We start from the raw sequence: 18,559 nt of genomic DNA on the forward strand, positions 1-18,559 counted from the left end.
CAGAGAGAGAGAAAGGAAGGAGCGGGGAGGGGAAATGAAAAGAAACCGGCGCCAGTGCGCATGTGTGCGGATGTGCTTTGGCACTCCAGGCAAAGATGGCGGAGCGCGGTTACAGCTTTTCGCTGACTACATTCAGGTATGGAAGGGGCACCGAAAGCCCTCCGCGTAGTCGAGGTTGCAGGAACTCCCCGGCTCCTAGTTTTTTTTTCCGGCCTAGTTTCTGGCTTAATGCTTCCGGGGGGCACAGTAGGAAATAGGGATGGAAACGCGAGTTTGCAAAGTCATTTGCTTGGCTCGCCCGCGGCCTGAAAACCCCGATGCCGGGAAGCCGCGGGAACGCGGTTTTGGGGATCCAGGGCGACCTTGGGGCTGAGGGAGGGTAAGGCCTTCAGTCAGGGATTTGCTTTCTCTTTGGAAACTAGAGAATAAGGCAGTTTTGGATTAGCTGTCTCCGGGTGTCCCGTTCGGAACTCGGGATTTCCTTCCTGACCCACCACGTAGGCCTGATTGGGGAGCTTCTGGAGCTTAGAATCTTGGTCAAATCTCTGAGGTCCCCTTTTCTCTTCTGAAAACCTCACCGTTACAGTTTGGTCTGAGTCTTAGTCTCCATTTGGTACTTAGAAACCTCTTCCCGCTTTCGGTTTCTTCCATGCCCCTATTAGAAGTTTAAGGACTAAAAAGGAAAGCGCGAATCTCTCTGTGTCGCTTAGTGTTTGTGGGCCCCAAACTACTAGACTACATTTACATTTGGGGCGGGGGGAGGGGAATGTCTTTACTTTGCAAAAGATTGTAGGCTTTTCTGTTTTAGAACAAAGGATTAAAATAATACGTATACTTTTCAATATTGTTCACAATGTAAGAAACCGTCAGCGCAGCGAAGGGTTTAATAAATCGACCGGGTAATGATTCAGTTTTACCATTTTCTTACGGATCGGTAAGATCCGTAAATGGGATCTCCCATTTAGCTGAAATGTAGTTGTATCTGGCAACTGAAGGCAAGCAGGATCCAACTTGTTGAGTACTTTATGTGTGGGTGCAACTTAACCTACTCCATTTCTTCCTCCTATCATGTGAGATAAACGTTATCTCAACATCTTACAGATGAACCAACCACAGGTTGGTCAAATTAAGTTACTTGTCCAAGGTCTTAGATGAGTAGCTGAGGTCACATTCAAACTGGGTTCTTTCTGATGACAAAATTAATACATTTCCTATTACTGTTAGATGTCTTTTTAAAACAGTAAAATAGTAATATACTAAAAAGTAAAGTACTTTCCAAGTGTAAACTTCACAGTTTTCAGTGGTAAATGAGGGTGTTTTAACCTTTGAATGAAATGAAATTTTGTAAATCAAAGGTGTTATATACAATATAGAGAACACTATTTGCTAAATAGTCACTGTTCATATTTGTGAACAAAGCAAACTTGGTTCTGTATCTTTAAGAGAGTGTAATCCTTTCTTTAGAATAACTGGAGCCGAAACAATCAAATATCATCAGGAGCTAAATCCTTCTGTAATAATGTCTTTAGTAAAATAAACTTTTTTTTAACATAATGGTTCAACTCTTTTAGATTTTAAAAATGTGTTTCTCGCCTCTTGTAATTAGAATTAAACTCTTAATGATGGAAGTGATGAGGCTGTGTTATAGGATGAAAAAGTGTTCATGTGAATTACATTCAGTTGAGGATATTGACAGTAAATGAGTAAACAAATTGGTGTCTACTAATACATTCTGAAAAACGTTTTACTCAGGAATTTTATTAAAAGAGCCTAAAAGAAGCAGCATAACTGTAGATTGGATAGTCAGGAAAAGCCAGTGCTTCAGGGTGGTTTTTGAGACAAGAAGGTGAAAAAGAGCAAACTATTTGAAGATTTAGGGGTAGAGAGACTTATGGACAGAGGAAAGAGGATAAATGAAAGTCCTGAAATTGGAAAGAGCTTGAACTCTTACAGGAATTGATAATAAGGCCAGTGTGCTAGAGTATAGTGAGCAAAGAGTTAGTGTGGGTAGGGCCAATCTTGAAGAGCCTGGCAGGCCAGAAGAAGTTTGTATTTTAAGTGAACCAGGAAGTTATATTTAAGTGACAGGCGACCTGGTACAAAGGTAACTGACTGGTGGGATAAAAGTAAGGGTGGGAAAGAGGAAAACTAGTTAGAAGGCTGTATCGGTTATCCCAGCTAGAGGTGCTGGTGCTTTGGAATGGGCTAGTTGTGTGACTGAATACACAGATGGTTGATTGTTCAGTGAGCTCACAGATGGGCGAGCTTTCATACAGGAAGATGTAACAGTAGATGTTCATGCAGGTGATTGTGGGGAACAGTGAAAAGGTAAGTTTAAGTTTACCTGAGCCTTTAAAATGTTCCCAAGTGTATTTGAGCTCGATGTTGAGCAATAATTGAAAGCCAGATGGACCTAGTGGGTCATATGATTATTGAAATAGTGACTAACAACTACAGCCTAATTTTAAAAATTTAAATACCTATTAATGTTATTCCACTCAAGTTAACTGCTTTTGTCACTTAAGAGTCTTTAAACTGTCACACTTAGGCTTATCCCTTAAATAGGTCTCCTTGTGTCTCTGTCAGCTAAATGATGCGGACTCCTGGTACTAGGTTGTACGTTAGGATACTGACCAAACAGAGCTTAGACTTTGTTGAGGAAGGCGAACATTGTATGAGTAATTTAAGCATGATGAATCTTAGCCAGAGAGGAAGTATGGGGCACCATAGGCATGAGTGTGTGGGATTCAGCCTAGTCCCTGTGGCCAGGACAGCTTCTTTAAGGACATGAATGACATTTCTACTGAAGACTGAAGGATGACCAGGAGGAAAGAGTTCACCAGACAAGGGTGAAATGCATTGCAGACAGAGGGGGTTAGCTTGTCAAAGGGGTTTTTGAATTCTAAGAGTAGTCTGTGTGTCCGGAACAAAGCTGAGGCTTGGGTGACAAGAGAGTATCCATAATTTTATGAAGATAAATGACCTTCTGAAACTCAAGTTTTATTTTCACTAGTAGACTAGAGACACGGACCAAGCTATGTCATTCTGGACAAACTACTTTCAGTCAAAAACTTTTTAACTGTGAAATCAGGTTAGTTTACGATGATTTTAACTCAACAACTGGTTCGAAATAAAGTATGATCTTAAAAGCCAGGTTAGGGCTAGAATCTGGCTACCAAACCCATGAAATCAGATATGTTAGGTATCACCAGCTCACAGCTTCTAGAAATAGCTTATATAGAAGATACTTTGTCGTGGCTGATAACCATCTAGGTCTTACATCTTAGGCCATGCCTACTTTCTAAAATGTGGAACTCCACCCATATGAAATCTATGCTGTTGTTTGGTATTTAACAGACATATACATGTTCTTAATAACACTATTTGGTATTTACTTGCTGCTGATTTTGTGCCAGGAACAAAAGGCATCCCTTTATTTAATCTTCACAACAAACTTCTGAAATGGCTGTAGTACTATTATCCCCATTTTATGGATGTGAAAACTGAGACACAGCAGGATTAAGTAACTTGCCTGAAGTCACAAGGTTGGTGAGTGATAAAAGGCAACAGTAATAATGATGGTGCTTAAAGAGTCAGACAAGAAGGAGGGGGAGAAAAAGGAAAGCTAAGTGCTTTACTATGTATATGTACAAATTGCCTGGTATCCTCAATTTCTGTACAGCTTTATAACGTGAAAGCCCAGCTATTCCTTGGTATTTGGTTAATGGATTTGACTTATATATCTGCCCTAAGAGATATTCCTATTATACATATTTGAAAATATGTGAATTTAGCAAATATCTTTGTTTCTTTTTAAGCCCATCTGGTAAACTTGTCCAGATTGAATATGCTTTGGCTGCTGTAGCTGGAGGAGCCCCTTCAGTGGGAATTAAAGGTAATTAAATGTTTCATTCATTTCACATGCCTGTTAATAGTTATCTTAAAGTGCTTTTGGAATTAATTAGTGATTAATATAAATAAATAGGGCAGCATAATTTTTAATAGTTCTTTCTGTTGATTTACAGTATTTTGAAGTTTAAAGAAAAGTAATAAGCCAATGAGTACAAGAAGATGATTAATTTTTTTTTCAAAATAAATATAGCTCCTTTATCTTTTAGTTGTAATAACCCACAAGTAGTCTTTCCCATTGAGAAAAACTGAGTATTCTTTTGTTTTTCCACTGATAATAATCACTATTCTGTGGCAGTTTTTATCCTTTCTATAATTTAGAAAAATTTAATTATAAAACTTCATCTAAAGATACCCTTTTTTTAAAAAAAGCCTGTATCATTGATTTTAAATTTCAAATTACAAGAACAATAGCCAAGTAAGCAGAATTCTAAAAGGTACAGACTCTTCGGACTCTTCGGTGTCCTGGAATATTGGGTAATGCATTTACCTATAGGGATTCCTTAGCATAATAGAGATGACCAATGAGGGAAAAATGGATTTACCATTTAAAAAAATTTTTTTTTGATTATTTATTTTTGAGAGAGAGAGAGAGAGAGAAAGGAAGGAAGGAAGGAAGGAAGGAAGGAAGGAAGGAAGGAAGGAAGGAAGAAAGAAAGAAAGAAAGAAAACAAGCAGGGGAGGGGCAGAGAGAAAGGGAGACACAGAATCCAAAGCAGGCTCCAGGCTCTGAGCTGTCAGCACTGAGCCGGACAGGGGGGTCAGTCCCATGAACCCTAAGATCATGACCTGAGCCGAAATCAAGAGTCAGGTGTCTAACTGACTGAGCCACCCAGATGCCCTGAATTTATCATTTCTTAGGTGATTTTAATACAGAAAAAGTTTTATAAATAAGAAATAAAGGAATTTGGGTAAAATGCATCCATAATTAGAAAACTGTTGAAGCAGAATCTTTAAGTGACTAAACATTTAGCACTGTTTTTTTTTTTTTTTTTTAAAGCTGCAAATGGTGTGGTATTGGCAACCGAGAAGAAACAGAAATCCATTCTGTATGACGAGCGAAGTGTACACAAAGTGGAACCAATCACCAAGCATATAGGCTTGGTGTATAGTGGCATGGGCCCAGATTACAGGTACTTTGTACTATTTGTTTTTCCTCACTGTTTTATGAGCTGCTTGTATACTTTGAGGAGAAAAATCAAGGGATGTTTTTCCTTTAATCTCCCAACTCTTCATTTTTGTGCTTTGCTTAGCAACAGCAGCATCAAGGGCAGCTGAATTTAGTCTGTCTGCATGGAATAGACCAAGGGTTGCTTTAAGGATAACTCAGTGCCACTGCATTGTAAAAGAGGAGATCCAGTAATTCTCTTATCTGTTTAGTGGTTTTTCCCCTCTGATCACACCCCTTTTTTTCCATCCAAGGACTGGGCTTCAGAGGATTTGCTGTTCTCTCATGTATTTTAAAAACCAAAGCAACACAAGTTATAGTAAACTATATTTAAAAAAAAAAGTTACAAGGCAGCAAAAGAAAACATTGCCATCCCATTCAGAGTTTTCCCCATTATATTTTTGTTCTTAGCAAAGGGACAAAATTCTCAAGGCCCCTGAAACATCAGGGTACCAGCAAGTTGAAAGAGATTGGCAACTTTGTATGTTTGCCACTTAACGAGTAAAGCAAAGGAAGTAAAGAAAGTAAAGAAAGAAAAAACAATTAACTTCATTCCTGATTTTGGGGGAACAAGACAGAGCCAAAGTTTCACTTTCATGAGTTGGAAAAAGCCACAGTTGCTGGAATGTGGTCAAGCCTCACTACAGTGGATCCCGTTGCCACTGTGTATAGAAGGGATGCTGCAGTGCACTGATGGGGTAAAGTGTGAGGACAGGACAGCGGAAGACAAACTGAGTATTACACTGGGAGTGATGGTTCACATGAGTAGTTTACGAGCAGGTAAAGGTACATCTATTTGTCTTGCTAATTTGATTATTATATAGAATATTCTTAATATTATTTAATACATTTGTTATTTTTTTATGTTCTAAGTAGTTTCTTGCTGTTCCTTAATCTCTTAAGGGTACTCTTTGAAGTGCAGAGTAGCAAAAAGATTGAAGTAGAGTGAGAAAGATATGCCCCAAATTGTGTGTGTGTGTGTGTGTGTGTGTGTGTGTGTGTGTGTGTGTGTGTGTGTGTGTGTGTGTGATCGTGTGGGCATTTATGTGTGTTGGCTTGACTAAGATACAAAGACAGGGTGACTGCCCTCAGGAAAGGGGGCACAATCTTGAAGAAGCCATGGAGGGAGATAAGGCTCCCATTGTGTATGCTAAATCTGTTAGTACCGAGCTGACTGGTACCCCTTGTCCCTAATTTTCTTCCTTTTGCCTTGTCCTTGTCTCGTCTCCTGTGGCTCAGCTCTGTGTGGCTCTGTTTTCGTGTAAGATAACTGTAACCAGATGTAAGAGCAAGACTGGCTTTGAGCTGATCGTTACTATTCCATAGAAGCATGTAAGACTTGTGCTGTATATGCCTGTAGAAGAAGAGTCGTTAAGGAGCCGAGTGTCAAGATTTTCATGAAGTCTTATTTCTTCCTTGTTTGTTAGAGTGCTTGTGCACAGAGCTCGAAAACTAGCTCAGCAGTACTATCTCGTGTACCAAGAACCCATTCCCACAGCTCAGCTGGTACAGAGAGTAGCTTCTGTGATGCAAGAATATACTCAGTCAGGGTAAGTTGATTTTACTACTTGAAATGCATCATGAATTAGAAAAAAGAAAACATTTTAGAAGAGTAGGTGTATTTAAAAAGAGGACTTACTATTCCTGTATTTATTGAACAAGTAGAGAAAATTACTATGATGAATATTTCCGATCTTAGTTGGAGCTAGAATATTTTTTAAGGAAGAGATTGGAGTGTTTTCTTGCTGTTGATCTACTAGCAAAATGCGGCTTCCACATAAAGCCCTTTTGCCAGTGACTGAAACACTTCCCTATGGGCAGGCAGTTATTTCTGCTTCCAAGTTTATCTTTCCAACTATAAATGATTATAAGCACATAATGAAAGCAATAGCTGTTGGACACATCCATAGTCATTGTAATTCTCTTGAATCTGGGTATACACGTGGATGAGATAGTATAAAAGTACTTGCTAACGTGTAAAGCTAGTGGAAAAAAACTGCATTTGTTGAAAGTTGTTCTTTGTTAAGACACAAAATGTTACTCCACACTTATTAACTCCAAAATTTGTGTCACTCCATTTACCAAAATGATTTGACTAGTGTTCCTTAGTACCATAAAGAGAATTCGTTTTTGAATTGATTTGTTCAGAAAGATACTAAATACTGTTTAAGGAACTTAAAAGTCTAATTCATTTTACCTGATGATTTGCTTTGTTAAGACTTGAAACTGTTAATAAATTCCTACCTTAGGTTGATTTTAACACCATGAAGATGCCAAATAATTTTTGTTTCTCCTTTCTTTAGTGGTGTTCGGCCATTTGGAGTTTCTTTACTAATTTGTGGTTGGAATGAGGGGCGACCGTATTTATTTCAGTCAGATCCATCTGTAAGTATTATCAGATATACCGGAGGGATTAACGTACTCTTTGAACAGCTAATAAAAACAAAAACCATAAAAAGTTTAAAATTTAGCAGTATTTTCTTTTTTTCTTTTTCATTTGGGCTTTAGAACATATGGAGTAGTGCATTTGTACATTTAAAATGTTGGTAATTCAGTCTTCTGATTGAAGAGGGTACATTAGGTCTGTGCTCTCTGTTCTTCTTCCTTTTTGTATTCATTAAGTTCACACAGTGGAATGATTTCTTGAAATAGTTATCAAATCTCTTTAAATCTGTGGAGTTTTATTACTTTGAGAAATATTCCGATGAAAGATTTGGGTCTCGAAGACAGTGCTGCACTCCTTGCCATCTGTTTAATCCTGGGGCCGACTTGGAGTATGACTCTAATTACACACACAGACATGACTCTTGAAGACAGTGTTGTGCAAAGTGGGTGAGTCTGTCTGCTCTAAAGCAGGAGATCGGCATCTGAGTTAGAAGGCATTCAGAGGGGCTACTACTGCTCTGCAACTGTGTGAGGAAGTTTCTTCCACAAGTTTCTTCCTTGTCTGAGGAAAGCCGGAAGAAAAAACAAGTATTCTGGGAGTTCTGACAGTGTCTGTTACCCCATCTCTGAGCCTCTGAAACTAAATGACATGCCCTCTTAGCTTTCTTCCCAGTGGGTAGCAGAAGCCATCATCACTGGAATCCAGGTTTCATCTTTTGCCCTTTTCTTCCCTGCTTTATTTCAAAGGCAGTTGTTTCTTTTAAAGAATGTTTGGTGTATTTCTTTCAGTATTTTTCTTAATGTGTGTGCATATGTATTTTTTTCAACAGATGAGGCCATGTTATATACAACATATTGCTGCTTTCATTAAACATTAGATTACAAAATATCAAAATTTCAAAATATTAAAAAAAATTTTTTTTTAAGTTTTATTTATTTTTGAGAGAGACAGAGACAGTGTGAGTAAAGACAGGGAGAAAGAGAACCCCAAGCAGGCTCCGCACTGTCAGCATAGAGCCTGACACGGGGCTTGGACTCATGAAACCATGAGGTCATGATCTGAGCTGAAACTGAGAGTTGGACATTCAACTGACTGAGCCATCCAGGTGCCCCAAAACTTCAAAATATTTTTAATGAAATACTGTCTCCTTTTACTTTGTTCAGCAGTGATGATAAAGACTTGATCACCATTTTTCTCACGTGTGTGTGTGTGTGTGTGTGTGTGTGTGTGTATGATTCTAGAGTCCTTCAATCCTAATATGCTGAAATATTACTTTTGATTATTTGTTGTAAGTGAACCTGTTGCCTTTAACTGACTTTTTCACATAAATTGTAACCATAAATCACACATATGCAAAGTGTACAATTTGATGAGTTTTGATGGATGTAAATAGCTGAGAAAGCTGTCACCACGATCAAATTACTGAACTTCTCTATAATCTCCAGAGGTGTCTTCGTTCCTCTTTGTTATTTAGCTCTCTAATCTTTTTAGAAAGTAGCCTCTCTTGTGACATACTTCATTGTATTCCAAATATTCTGTGAACTGTTAGAGACTAATTTATAGACCTAAAAAAGAAACGGCAGAGTGATATAACTAGATTAATGATTTAAAATGTGTTTCCCTTCTCTTCCTGATTAGGGAGCTTACTTTGCGTGGAAAGCCACAGCAATGGGAAAGAACTACGTGAATGGGAAGACTTTCCTAGAGAAAAGGTAGGCTTACTGAAACTCAGTTTCTTAGCAATCTCACTTTATGGTTCTCAGTGTTTTTAAACAATTAGTATCCCGAATCTAAACACATTTATTACTTTATATTCAAACACTCATTTGTTTAGCCTAGTTACAAATAAAGTAAAAACTTCTCTTCACCCTGGCTCCCTAGTCTTCACAGTATATTAAGTGGTAATATTATCTATTTATTAAGAACTTTTATTTCTGCATTCTTTGGGTTTTTTCCTAAATTTAATTGTTTTTATTTTTTACTTCATTTTTCCTCCTACAATCTCAAAGAAAAAATAGTTGGAATTGGAGTAAAAAATTGGGGAGGAAAATTTAAGTGACGTAAGTGATAACCGTTTACCTTATGACAGTTACAGAAAAAAATGGTGAAGCTCAGTTCCTGGTATTGGCAATAGATTGTTGTATGTGCTGGATGAAAAGTGCGGTACCGTGTAAAAATCTGCTGTCACTGCTCTTATTTCCAGCTATCTTCTCAGCATTGGTCCACCGAAAAATGTCCTACACGCATTTTGAACGGCAAAAATTTATAATTAACTCTATATAACCGGCAGATGAACCTTTCAGTACATTTTTCACATAATGTTAAAAGATTATGAAAAATTTTAGACATGGGATTAATCAGTAAACAAATAATTTTAAGATCTTTCCTAAAGCACTTTCCTTTTCCTTTTACGTATTAATAGTCTTCAGACATTTCACATGAAGTTAAAACTTACAAGAACCAACAAAAGAAATTTTAGCAAAGGTCTGATTTCTTTATTTAAAAAAATTATAATATTCCCACCACATTCTGATTATATTAAAATATTTATACTGCTGTTAGGATTACAAGCGTCAATTTATTATTGGGGGACAGCTATCGCAATGAGTGGACTAAAAGAATCTGTAGCTTAGTATTTGTAGGAGCGTTTTAGATTTTGAGAAATTCTTATGTTGCTGCTGTCATGTTTAACCATAAATAATGTAAGTTCTGCTATAAATCATTGCCTTTTCAAAAAATTCTTTAGATATAACGAAGACCTGGAACTTGAAGATGCCATTCACACAGCCATATTAACTCTAAAGGTTAGCACAATTTCTAACAATGGGATTTATAATGAGTTTATAATTAAGTGCTTGGAAAACTGACCTTTTGCCCTTCCTCTTCAATAGGAAAGCTTTGAAGGGCAGATGACAGAAGACAACATAGAGGTTGGAATCTGCAATGAAGCCGGATTCAGGAGGCTTACTCCGACTGAAGTTAAGGATTACTTGGCTGCAATAGCATAATAATGAAGTGACTGAAAAATCCGGAATTTCAAATAATCCCTCTACTTAAACATGTTTAAAGTATGTTTTGTTTTGCAGACTTTTTGCATACTTATTTCTACATGGTTTAATGGACAGATGTTTTTAAAATGACACTTATAAATCATAATAAACTGTTAAATCCAACTTCAGCTTTTTAGGAGTTAGTAAAATTTTAAAATAGTTATCTCCTGCTTTTTATCACAGTTGACTTCTGGAAACTACATTGCAGAGCAGAATGGTGACACACTCTTTAATCTTCATGCAATTTTGGTTAAGTCAAATCTTGTTAACCTCTTTACACTCAGATGTTGTCCATGTTTCAGGAAAGCAAAATGCTGATTTTGGTAAACACTGCTTTTAGAGCTGGGAGAATCTGCAGGCTTTCATGGATTCATGAGACAAGATGGGAAGCGTGGGTGCTTTGTAGGCACCATTAGGTGTGGATCAGTGAAACTGTAGCACACTGAGATTGCACTGGAGCTGTGAAGAGTGCCAGGCCAAAGAGTCTCCTATAGGAGATACATGATGCAAGTGGATAAAAATGATGTACTGGTTCCTATTGGTTTCTCCATCACAAGTAGGTAAATGTATTTAAAAGGAGTCCCTTAGATTCTACTAGACTTTTTAAACTCGAGGATAAACATGAGTATGGAAATAAAATCCTAATACTTAAACATCAAAACTATGGCTTAAGGGTCTCCCTTATTCATGTTATCTCAGTGTAATCAGAACCTTGGCTTTAAATTAAGGCCCATACAAACAGGCAAATAACGCGATCTCTCTTTTCATCAGATGTGTAGACATTTGTTTAGTTTTTTGTTTTTTAAAGCTTCTTAGGATAAGAGAAATCATTAGTTTGGCTCACAGAACAGAGGTTATGAACATCATTCTTACCAACAAAGATACAGTATGTAGTTCTATAATTTAAATGTGGCTCAAAAGATCTTGATTAAGATTTAGCTGAGTGTAGGAGAAAAGAGTCTTACCTTGGACAGTTTGGTCAGGATTCCCAGTTCTGCTCCCACAATCACGACAGCACCATATCTTAGCATAGGCAACGGCAGGATTATTATGAAAGATGGAAGATGGCAACTTGATATCCAACATCAAGATGTTGGTCTTGAAGGCCTTCTCTAATCATCTGTCCTCATGTCATGGGCTCTTGGTATATTGCACACTGGAAAGAGAACATAGTGGTAAAAAGGAATGGGTTTGGGGTCAGATCTTAACTCTCATTTACAGGCTAAGTGACTGTACAGGTAATTATCTCAGAGGGTTTTCTAAGGACAGAATTTGATGATGCCAATGAAAGGCCTGGCAGGGTTGACGGTCAAGTACTCTAAGGTTTAGCTGCCTTTGATTTGCGTAAGCCCTCTCTTCTATCCAATATTCAAAAACCAGAGGAATGCCAAAATCCTACAAATCAAAGAAGGGAAACATAAGGCAGGCATATTAGGGACAAAAGGAAAATGTGTGTAAGATTCCCAATGGGGGCTAACAGAGTAAGTCCACAGAATAAAGGGAGGAAAAACTCACTGAAGCAGATTTATGTCCATATTCTGTTCTTGCCTCTTGCCCCGTTAAATGCAAAGCCTAGTTCAACTGAAGCTGCCTAGAACACTTTTACCTTTGTTCTCAGTTTATTCTTTTCATTAACCTTAAAATTAAGCCAATCCTTTTTGTCTCAGTTCTTGGGGAACTCAGTTCTTTGGTCTTATGACCCACTGCATCCGAGAATGCCCCACAACCCTTCAGTCATCTCTAGCTTGTGGAGTTGAGCTGCTTTTAATCCACTTATGTGTCACAGGGCTCCTCATGTGCACAGCCCCCCTCCATTCTCAGTTCATTTTGTATCCTCCCAGTCTTAAAAAGTTTGCCTCCACTTGTGCTGTCCATCCTCTTTTCTAGTTCCTCACTGAAGTTGGCAGAATAATTAGTTATGAACCATGGAAGTGTTTAAAATTCACATGTGGGGGCAGGAGGGAGTTGGAAAGGCGAGATAAGGATGAGGGGCAATACTGACCTTTATAGTTCTCGAGCACCGGTTCACTGGGCACTGACTGGATGATAAGGAGGATCAAAAGAGCTTTCACATGTTCAGGGACTGAAGCCGCCAACTCAGCCCCTTAACCCCACCTCTGTCATGTAACTCCACGTGAGCGACAGCTTCCTAAGCATGAGCATATTTTTAAAAAGTTCGATAATTCTAACACTTCATCAAAGGCTGTGCCCCTGCGTTTCATCACTTTGAACTTGTCTAGGTTTTCCAGCAGGTACTGTCCTCCATGTTTCACACAGTAGGCTTACCCAGTTATCTCTGGATTCCTGAAGTTGAGCCACTATATAAACTTTATATCCTGCAAGATGGGAATTCGGAACTCTCCCTCCCTTCTCTCTGCCTCAGTTTAATTAGATCATAATATTCAGTTTGAAAGTTTCTGTTACGGCTATGGAAGTATGCTGTTACCCCGTTTCCTAAATAATCTTCCTGCAGGTAATACTGCTTCACTTCTTTGTGTTCTGTGTAGCCATCACCAACTCCCAGATTCCCGTGACAGGATCGTAAAACCTGCATACCGTTTTCCTCAGTATATCGTGTTAAGTGACCTTAACGGTTCTCTCCTCAGTCCTCCAATCCCCCACCCTGGTCCCACAACACCTCCAGAAGTTTCTGTCTTGGAACCTTCTGTCTTTCTGCCCTAATCCAGCCAGTTGCAGGTTTGAAACTATGTTCTCTCTCCATTGGCTGGTATAACTTTTTTCTCCTTTGCAGTTCTTAGGACTTTTATCTGCAGCATTTTGAAATTTCACAATGACATGTCTGTCTTTGGGTTTCTTAACTCAGGAGGCCTTTTCACTGTAGAAACTAAGATCTTTCAGTTTTGGTAAATTTCATAGTGTTTGAGAAATATTTTTTGCTAAAGTTTTCACCTGTCTTTATTGTGCATTCTAGTACAGTTTTACCCATTCTTCCTACTCTTTCATTGATATTTTAACATTGGCGATACCATTTTTAATTTTGAAAAACTCATTCTTGGGGCGCCTGGGTGATTTAGTTGGTTAAGCCTCCGACTTGTGCTTAGGTCACGATCTCATGGTTTGGTTCATGAGTCCTGCACTGGGTTCTCTGTTTTCAGTGCGGAGCCCCCTTCTGATCCTCAGTCTCCCTCTCTCTGCCCTTCCCCCACTCGCGTGCATGCTCTTTCTCGAAAATAAACATTAAAAAAAAAAAGAAAACTCATTCTTTGTCACCTTTCCCTTAAAAAAGTCCTCATGTTTCATGAATGGAACACCTTTTATCTGAGGATGCTAGTTATAGAATACTTTTCAAAGCCATTTGTTCTGCTTTATGTTTACTTCAAATTCCAAACAGAAGAATGTTTGGAAGCACTGTGTTTGCGAGCCCTGCGCCTACTTACTCAGGGATCCTGCTATAGGCCATCTTCTGTGGTCTTTGATTTGTTCGGCTTCTCCAGAGAAAAATAGGGAGAGGAGCGTCTGCATCCTAGGAGGGGCAGAGGAGGGACTAATAGTATTTCACATTCCATAGGAGACTGTCACTTCATAATGTGTCTCGAATCCCTCTGACTCCCTGCCTTCGACATGGTAAACTCTAGTTTTCTACCCAGGGAAGGGTGGCTAGCTGTCCAGCTTGCACTGCACCTGAGAGAGCATTTGGCTGTTTGTTCTCACAGACTGAAGCCGTGCCCATTTTCAGTCCTGCCTCACTGCTCCCCTCCCTTCTGTCTTCCAGGCACCTGCAGTTCCAAAACCTTTTTGGGCTCTGCTCTGTGAGTCACTTGCTGTAGACACTTTCTCCACTGTGCTCACTGCTCCATTTACAGAGAGGCTGCCTGGGTTAAACAACCTCTTTGTGGTGGACTACCTGTAAAATATATTTACCTTTCAGTTTGCGAAGAGGATCAAATAAATTAATATGTGAAAAGTACTTAGAGTAACACCTGCCATATACTAAGCATTGAATGGATGTTGTTATTGCTCTTGGTCTTCCAAAAATGTGTTGACATATCTCATGTGCAGTCTCATTTCTTGTTCTTTTTATTTTCGTGGGTCTGTTGCTTTTTCTTTCCTAAGACTGCCATTCAAGTAAGGCTTGGGGAAGGAGCAGGCACACATGGGATTAATATTAACTTGAAGCCCATTTTAATTTTTTAAAATTAGCTTTATCAAAAGTCCTAACCTTTTGGTTGACTTTGGACACTCTTGTTAGCCTAATATAAGTTCCTCCCTCAGAAGCCATCCGATTATTTGTCCTCTTCAGAAAGGCAGCATATCTCTGATACCACACTTTCAATGGAGAGCCCAGGATGGTGCAGTAGAAAGTGCTTTGGCTTGGAATCCAGACTCCCAGCTCCGGCACTTACCAGCTGTGACACCTTTGACAAGCTTCCTGCCTGTCTCCTCTTATATTAAAATGAGCTGAAAATCTTTCTGGAACCACCAATGCCTGTCACTTGGTAGGAGTTTGAGCTTGACAGCAGGAGTGGGGTACTTGGGCACAACTGGGAGTTTTCTCCACCAAAATGCACGACTCTCGCCCCAGGGAAAGTCCAACCGAGCGTAAGACCTAGGGCGCGGGGTCGGCCTCATAGACTGAGTGGCCGACGACCCACTGGGAATGATGCCCAGCCCCGCGAGCTTCGCCTCCGCTCCTTTCCTGGGCCCAAGTGGCCGCGAACCCCCCGGTGCTTCCCTGCTCCGTGTGTGCGAGAAGCCGGGTGCCCTCAACAAACATGGCCGCCGCGTTAGCGTCAGCCACGCTCGGTAGATCGCGCTGCCGCCTGGGACTCGCGGGCTCGGCGTCACCCGGCGCGGGGCCACGTGACGCGAGAGGCTGCTGAGGCGGCGGCGCTCGCGCGGGCTGAGCAGCGGCGGCGGCTAGAGTGGGGTGGGGTCCGCCAGACGAGGTTTCCCGGCGGGTCCCGTCCTCGCGCACGCACGTGCCCGCTTGCTCGCGCTCCCGGTCCTGGCGCTGCCGGTGAGGAGCCGGGGAGGCAGAGGGAGGGAACGGGGCGCCCCTACCGAGACCGGGAGGGGGCTGGGCCGGCCGGCCTGGCGGGGGGAGGGGGCCGGCTCCGGGCCGCCGCGTCCCCCCCCCTCCCCGCCCCCCTCCACCCCCGCTCTGGCCTCCACGCCCGGCGCTGGTTTCGGGGGCTGTTTGAGCCCGAGTCTGCGTGGCGGGGTCCTGCTGTGCGGGCGGACCCGTTAGGGTTCCAGGGCCCAATGTCTCCCCCCTCCCCCCCCCCCGCGCCCCCGGAAGGCTCTGCAGACCTCCGGGTCGTCACGGGCTGCACTCGTGGGGTCTAGTTAATCTTCGGCTTGTCCTTCCTGGTGTGAGCGGGAGCCGAGTTGGTGGGTCCCGTAGCTCTTTTAAAATATACTGTGTTGACGTCAAATGCAGGATCGGGGCAGTCTTGATTCCTCGGCGGGTGTACCGTGTGTGTGCCCGTGGCATAGCACGAGGCAGTCACGTCAAGGAGAGCGACTCACGAAGGAGGAAAAGGTTAGAAAGGCTTACAGTATGGGTTTGGACAATTTGCTATAACCGTCTAGTCATTTTTAATCTAGTCACGTTCTCTACACTTGCCCAGCCTTTTATAAAATTGCTCTCCCACCAAACAGCAAAGCTGCTGCTGAGCGAATCTCTTATGTAGTAGATTGCCGAACAACTGCGCTTTATTCTGACCTGGGAAGTGCCGGAAAGTACCTTCAAACTGAAAAAAAATAAAGGTCTAAAAAGTGTGTCGAACCCGGCATACCACGGGAAGAGTTCAGAAATACAGGTATCATCCTTAGTTGTCAGAGGAGGGAGTCACTCCCAAATCAGTCATGCCCAAGTCCAGGTTCATAGACTCAGACTCCATAAGCTTTGTTGCTAGATTGAACTTCTGTAGTCCTCAGTGAAGAATTGATTGCCATGATTTTTGAGGACTATTTCAATTTGCCTTGTCTTGTTTCTTTTCATAGGAAAGGAATAATGCTGTCAGCATGTCTGCACACTCCATGCTCTGTGAACGAATCGCCATAGCCAAGGAACTGATCAAGAGAGCGGAATCACTTTCTCGATCAAGGAAAGGTGGTATAGAAGGTGGTGCAAAGCTGTGCAGCAAATTGAAGGCAGAATTAAAATTCCTACAGAAGGTAGAAGCTGGGAAAGTAGCTATTAAGGAATCCCATTTACAGAGCACTAATCTAACACACCTAAGAGCCATTGTGGAATCAGCAGAAAACTTGGAAGAAGTTGTTAGTGTTCTTCATGTCTTTGGTTACACAGATACCTTGGGAGAAAAGCAGACCCTTGTGGTGGATGTAGTTGCAAACGGTGGTCATACGTGGGTGAAAGCCATTGGCCGCAAGGCTGAAGCTCTACACAACATTTGGCTGGGCAGGGGCCAGTATGGTGACAAGAGCATCATTGAGCAGGCTGAAGACTTCCTCCAGGCCAGTCACCAGCAGCCAGTGCAGTATAGCAATCCTCACATCATCTTTGCATTTTACAACAGTGTCTCCAGCCCCATGGCGGAGAAACTCCAAGAAATGGGCATATCCGTGCGAGGAGACATAGTAGCGGTTAACTCTCTGTTAGATCACCCTGAAGAGCTCCAACCAAGCGAGAGTGAGTCCGATGACGAAGGCCCTGAACTTTTGCAAGTGACCAGAGTAGACCGAGAAAATATACTAGCAAGTGTTGCGTTTCCAACAGAAATTAAGGTTGATGTGTGCAAAAGGGTAAATCTGGACATTACTACTTTAATCACATACGTATCTGCCCTCAGCTATGGAGGCTGCCACTTTATCTTCAAAGAAAAAGTGCTCACAGAACAAGCCGAGCAAGAGAGGAAAGAGCAGGTGTTACCACAGCTGGAGGCGTTTATGAAGGACAAAGAGTTGTTTGCTTGTGAATCTGCTGTCAAGGACTTTCAGTCTATTCTAGATACCTTAGGAGGACCTGGGGAGAGAGAGAGGGCCACTATGCTAATTAAACAAATTAATGTGGTGCCAGACCAGCCTTCTGAGCGTGCCTTGAGACTAGTGGCCAGTTCAAAAATCAATAGCCGCTCATTAACAATTTTTGGGACGGGAGACACTCTAAAAGCCATCACAATGACTGCCAATAGTGGTTTTGTCAGAGCTGCCAACAACCAGGGTGTTAAATTTAGTGTGTTTATCCACCAGCCCAGAGCGCTTACTGAGAGCAAAGAGGCCCTGGCCACCCCCTTACCAAAAGACGACACAACTGACAGCGAACACTAATGACATCCTTTAAATATTGTCATGGAAGTAAGTTACTTATACCAAAGGCTGGGTCTTCCCATCTTAAATGGGGAAGAAAAAAAGGTCTATAGTACACATAACATTTAGAACTCTTAAACCGGTAGAGTTGATTGTGTGTGTCATCTATAAAATATATAACCTCCTACAGCAGTAGCAAAAGCACAAGAGACAACCTCATTTATCAGACTGTCTACATGATAGCAGTTAAGAACAGAAATACATCTATATTAAAGCTTTTAGCTGTGTTGTAGTACTTTTGTTTGATTGAGTAGGGCAACAGCCCCCTAGTGGTCATCAGCATTTCATGGAATATGGCTACACTGCATCTTGCATTAAATATCTGGAGAAAACTCTGAAGCTTGTTTTTCATTATGGTGATTGATCAGTTGATGTGGGTTGAGGCTGGGAAGTAATAGTTTATGATTAGTTTTAGACTGTAAAGTTATGGCCATTATCAATGAAAAGGAACTTCCTTGGTTGCTATGTGTCAGGCATACTCTGGTGGTTAAAGAGTACATTAATGTAGAGGAAAATAAAGTGAATACTGGTCATGGGAGTCCCATGAGCCTATGGATATGCCTTTGTGAAAAGAAAGGTAAGCAGCAGTCCCACTCCTGTAAAGCTGGGACATTTAAGGCAAAATCGTAATTTGAATAAATGGTAAAAGAATTAAGCATTTAGATCACATTTTACTTTAAAGTACAAATAGTTCCCATAGTGCAAGTATTTGACTCATAAATACTGCCTTTACTGTTTCTTTTGCAAGTGGCA

At 41.0% G+C, this 18,559-nt stretch overlaps 2 protein-coding genes across 4 annotated transcripts; both read left to right on the plus strand.

Moving 5' to 3' along the window:
• The first annotated feature begins 57 nt into the window (after positions 1-57).
• PSMA2 (proteasome 20S subunit alpha 2) lies at positions 58-10,640 on the plus strand. The gene is made up of 8 exons (NM_001290585.1): positions 58-136; positions 3,819-3,895; positions 4,910-5,042; positions 6,505-6,627; positions 7,381-7,462; positions 9,102-9,175; positions 10,210-10,267; positions 10,355-10,640. Exons 1-8 carry the CDS (start codon positions 96-98, stop codon positions 10,469-10,471), a joined length of 705 nt encoding a protein of 234 aa, NP_001277514.1. The 5' UTR covers positions 58-95; the 3' UTR covers positions 10,472-10,640.
• Positions 10,641-15,377: 4,737 nt separating this feature from the next.
• CA2H7orf25 (chromosome A2 C7orf25 homolog) lies at positions 15,378-18,141 on the plus strand. 3 transcript variants are annotated; one of them, XM_042977383.1, is made up of 2 exons: positions 15,378-15,491; positions 16,481-18,141. In XM_042977383.1, exon 2 carries the CDS (start codon positions 16,502-16,504, stop codon positions 17,765-17,767), a length of 1,266 nt encoding a protein of 421 aa, XP_042833317.1. In that variant the 5' UTR covers positions 15,378-15,491; positions 16,481-16,501; the 3' UTR covers positions 17,768-18,141. The 3 variants fall into 3 exon arrangements, with proteins under 3 accessions (XP_042833317.1, XP_007094847.1, XP_042833318.1); XM_007094785.3 differs by lacking the exon at positions 15,378-15,491 and adding an exon at positions 15,675-16,016; XM_042977384.1 differs by lacking the exon at positions 15,378-15,491 and adding an exon at positions 16,237-16,296.
• Positions 18,142-18,559: the final 418 nt, after the last annotated feature.

This window comes from Panthera tigris, chromosome A2, assembly GCF_018350195.1.
Source record: "Panthera tigris isolate Pti1 chromosome A2, P.tigris_Pti1_mat1.1, whole genome shotgun sequence".
Lineage (NCBI taxonomy): Eukaryota > Metazoa > Chordata > Mammalia > Carnivora > Felidae > Panthera > Panthera tigris.

What these genes read in the sequence shown, in the direction of transcription:
- PSMA2 (NM_001290585.1), top strand. Translation starts at nt 96, where the DNA reads ATGGCGGAGCGCGGTTACAGCTTTTCGCTGACTACATTCAG. An exon ending in GGCATGGGCCCAGATTACAG is followed by an intron (nt 5,043 to 6,504) that starts GTACTTTGTACT and finishes CTTGTTTGTTAG; the next exon opens with AGTGCTTGTGCACAGAGCTC. An exon ending in AAGACTTTCCTAGAGAAAAG is followed by an intron (nt 9,176 to 10,209) that starts GTAGGCTTACTG and finishes AAAATTCTTTAG; the next exon opens with ATATAACGAAGACCTGGAAC.
- CA2H7orf25 (XM_007094785.3), top strand. Translation starts at nt 15,909, where the DNA reads ATGCAGGATCGGGGCAGTCTTGATTCCTCGGCGGGTGTACCGTGTGTG. An exon ending in GACTCACGAAGGAGGAAAAG is followed by an intron (nt 16,017 to 16,480) that starts GTTAGAAAGGCT and finishes TTCTTTTCATAG; the next exon opens with GAAAGGAATAATGCTGTCAG.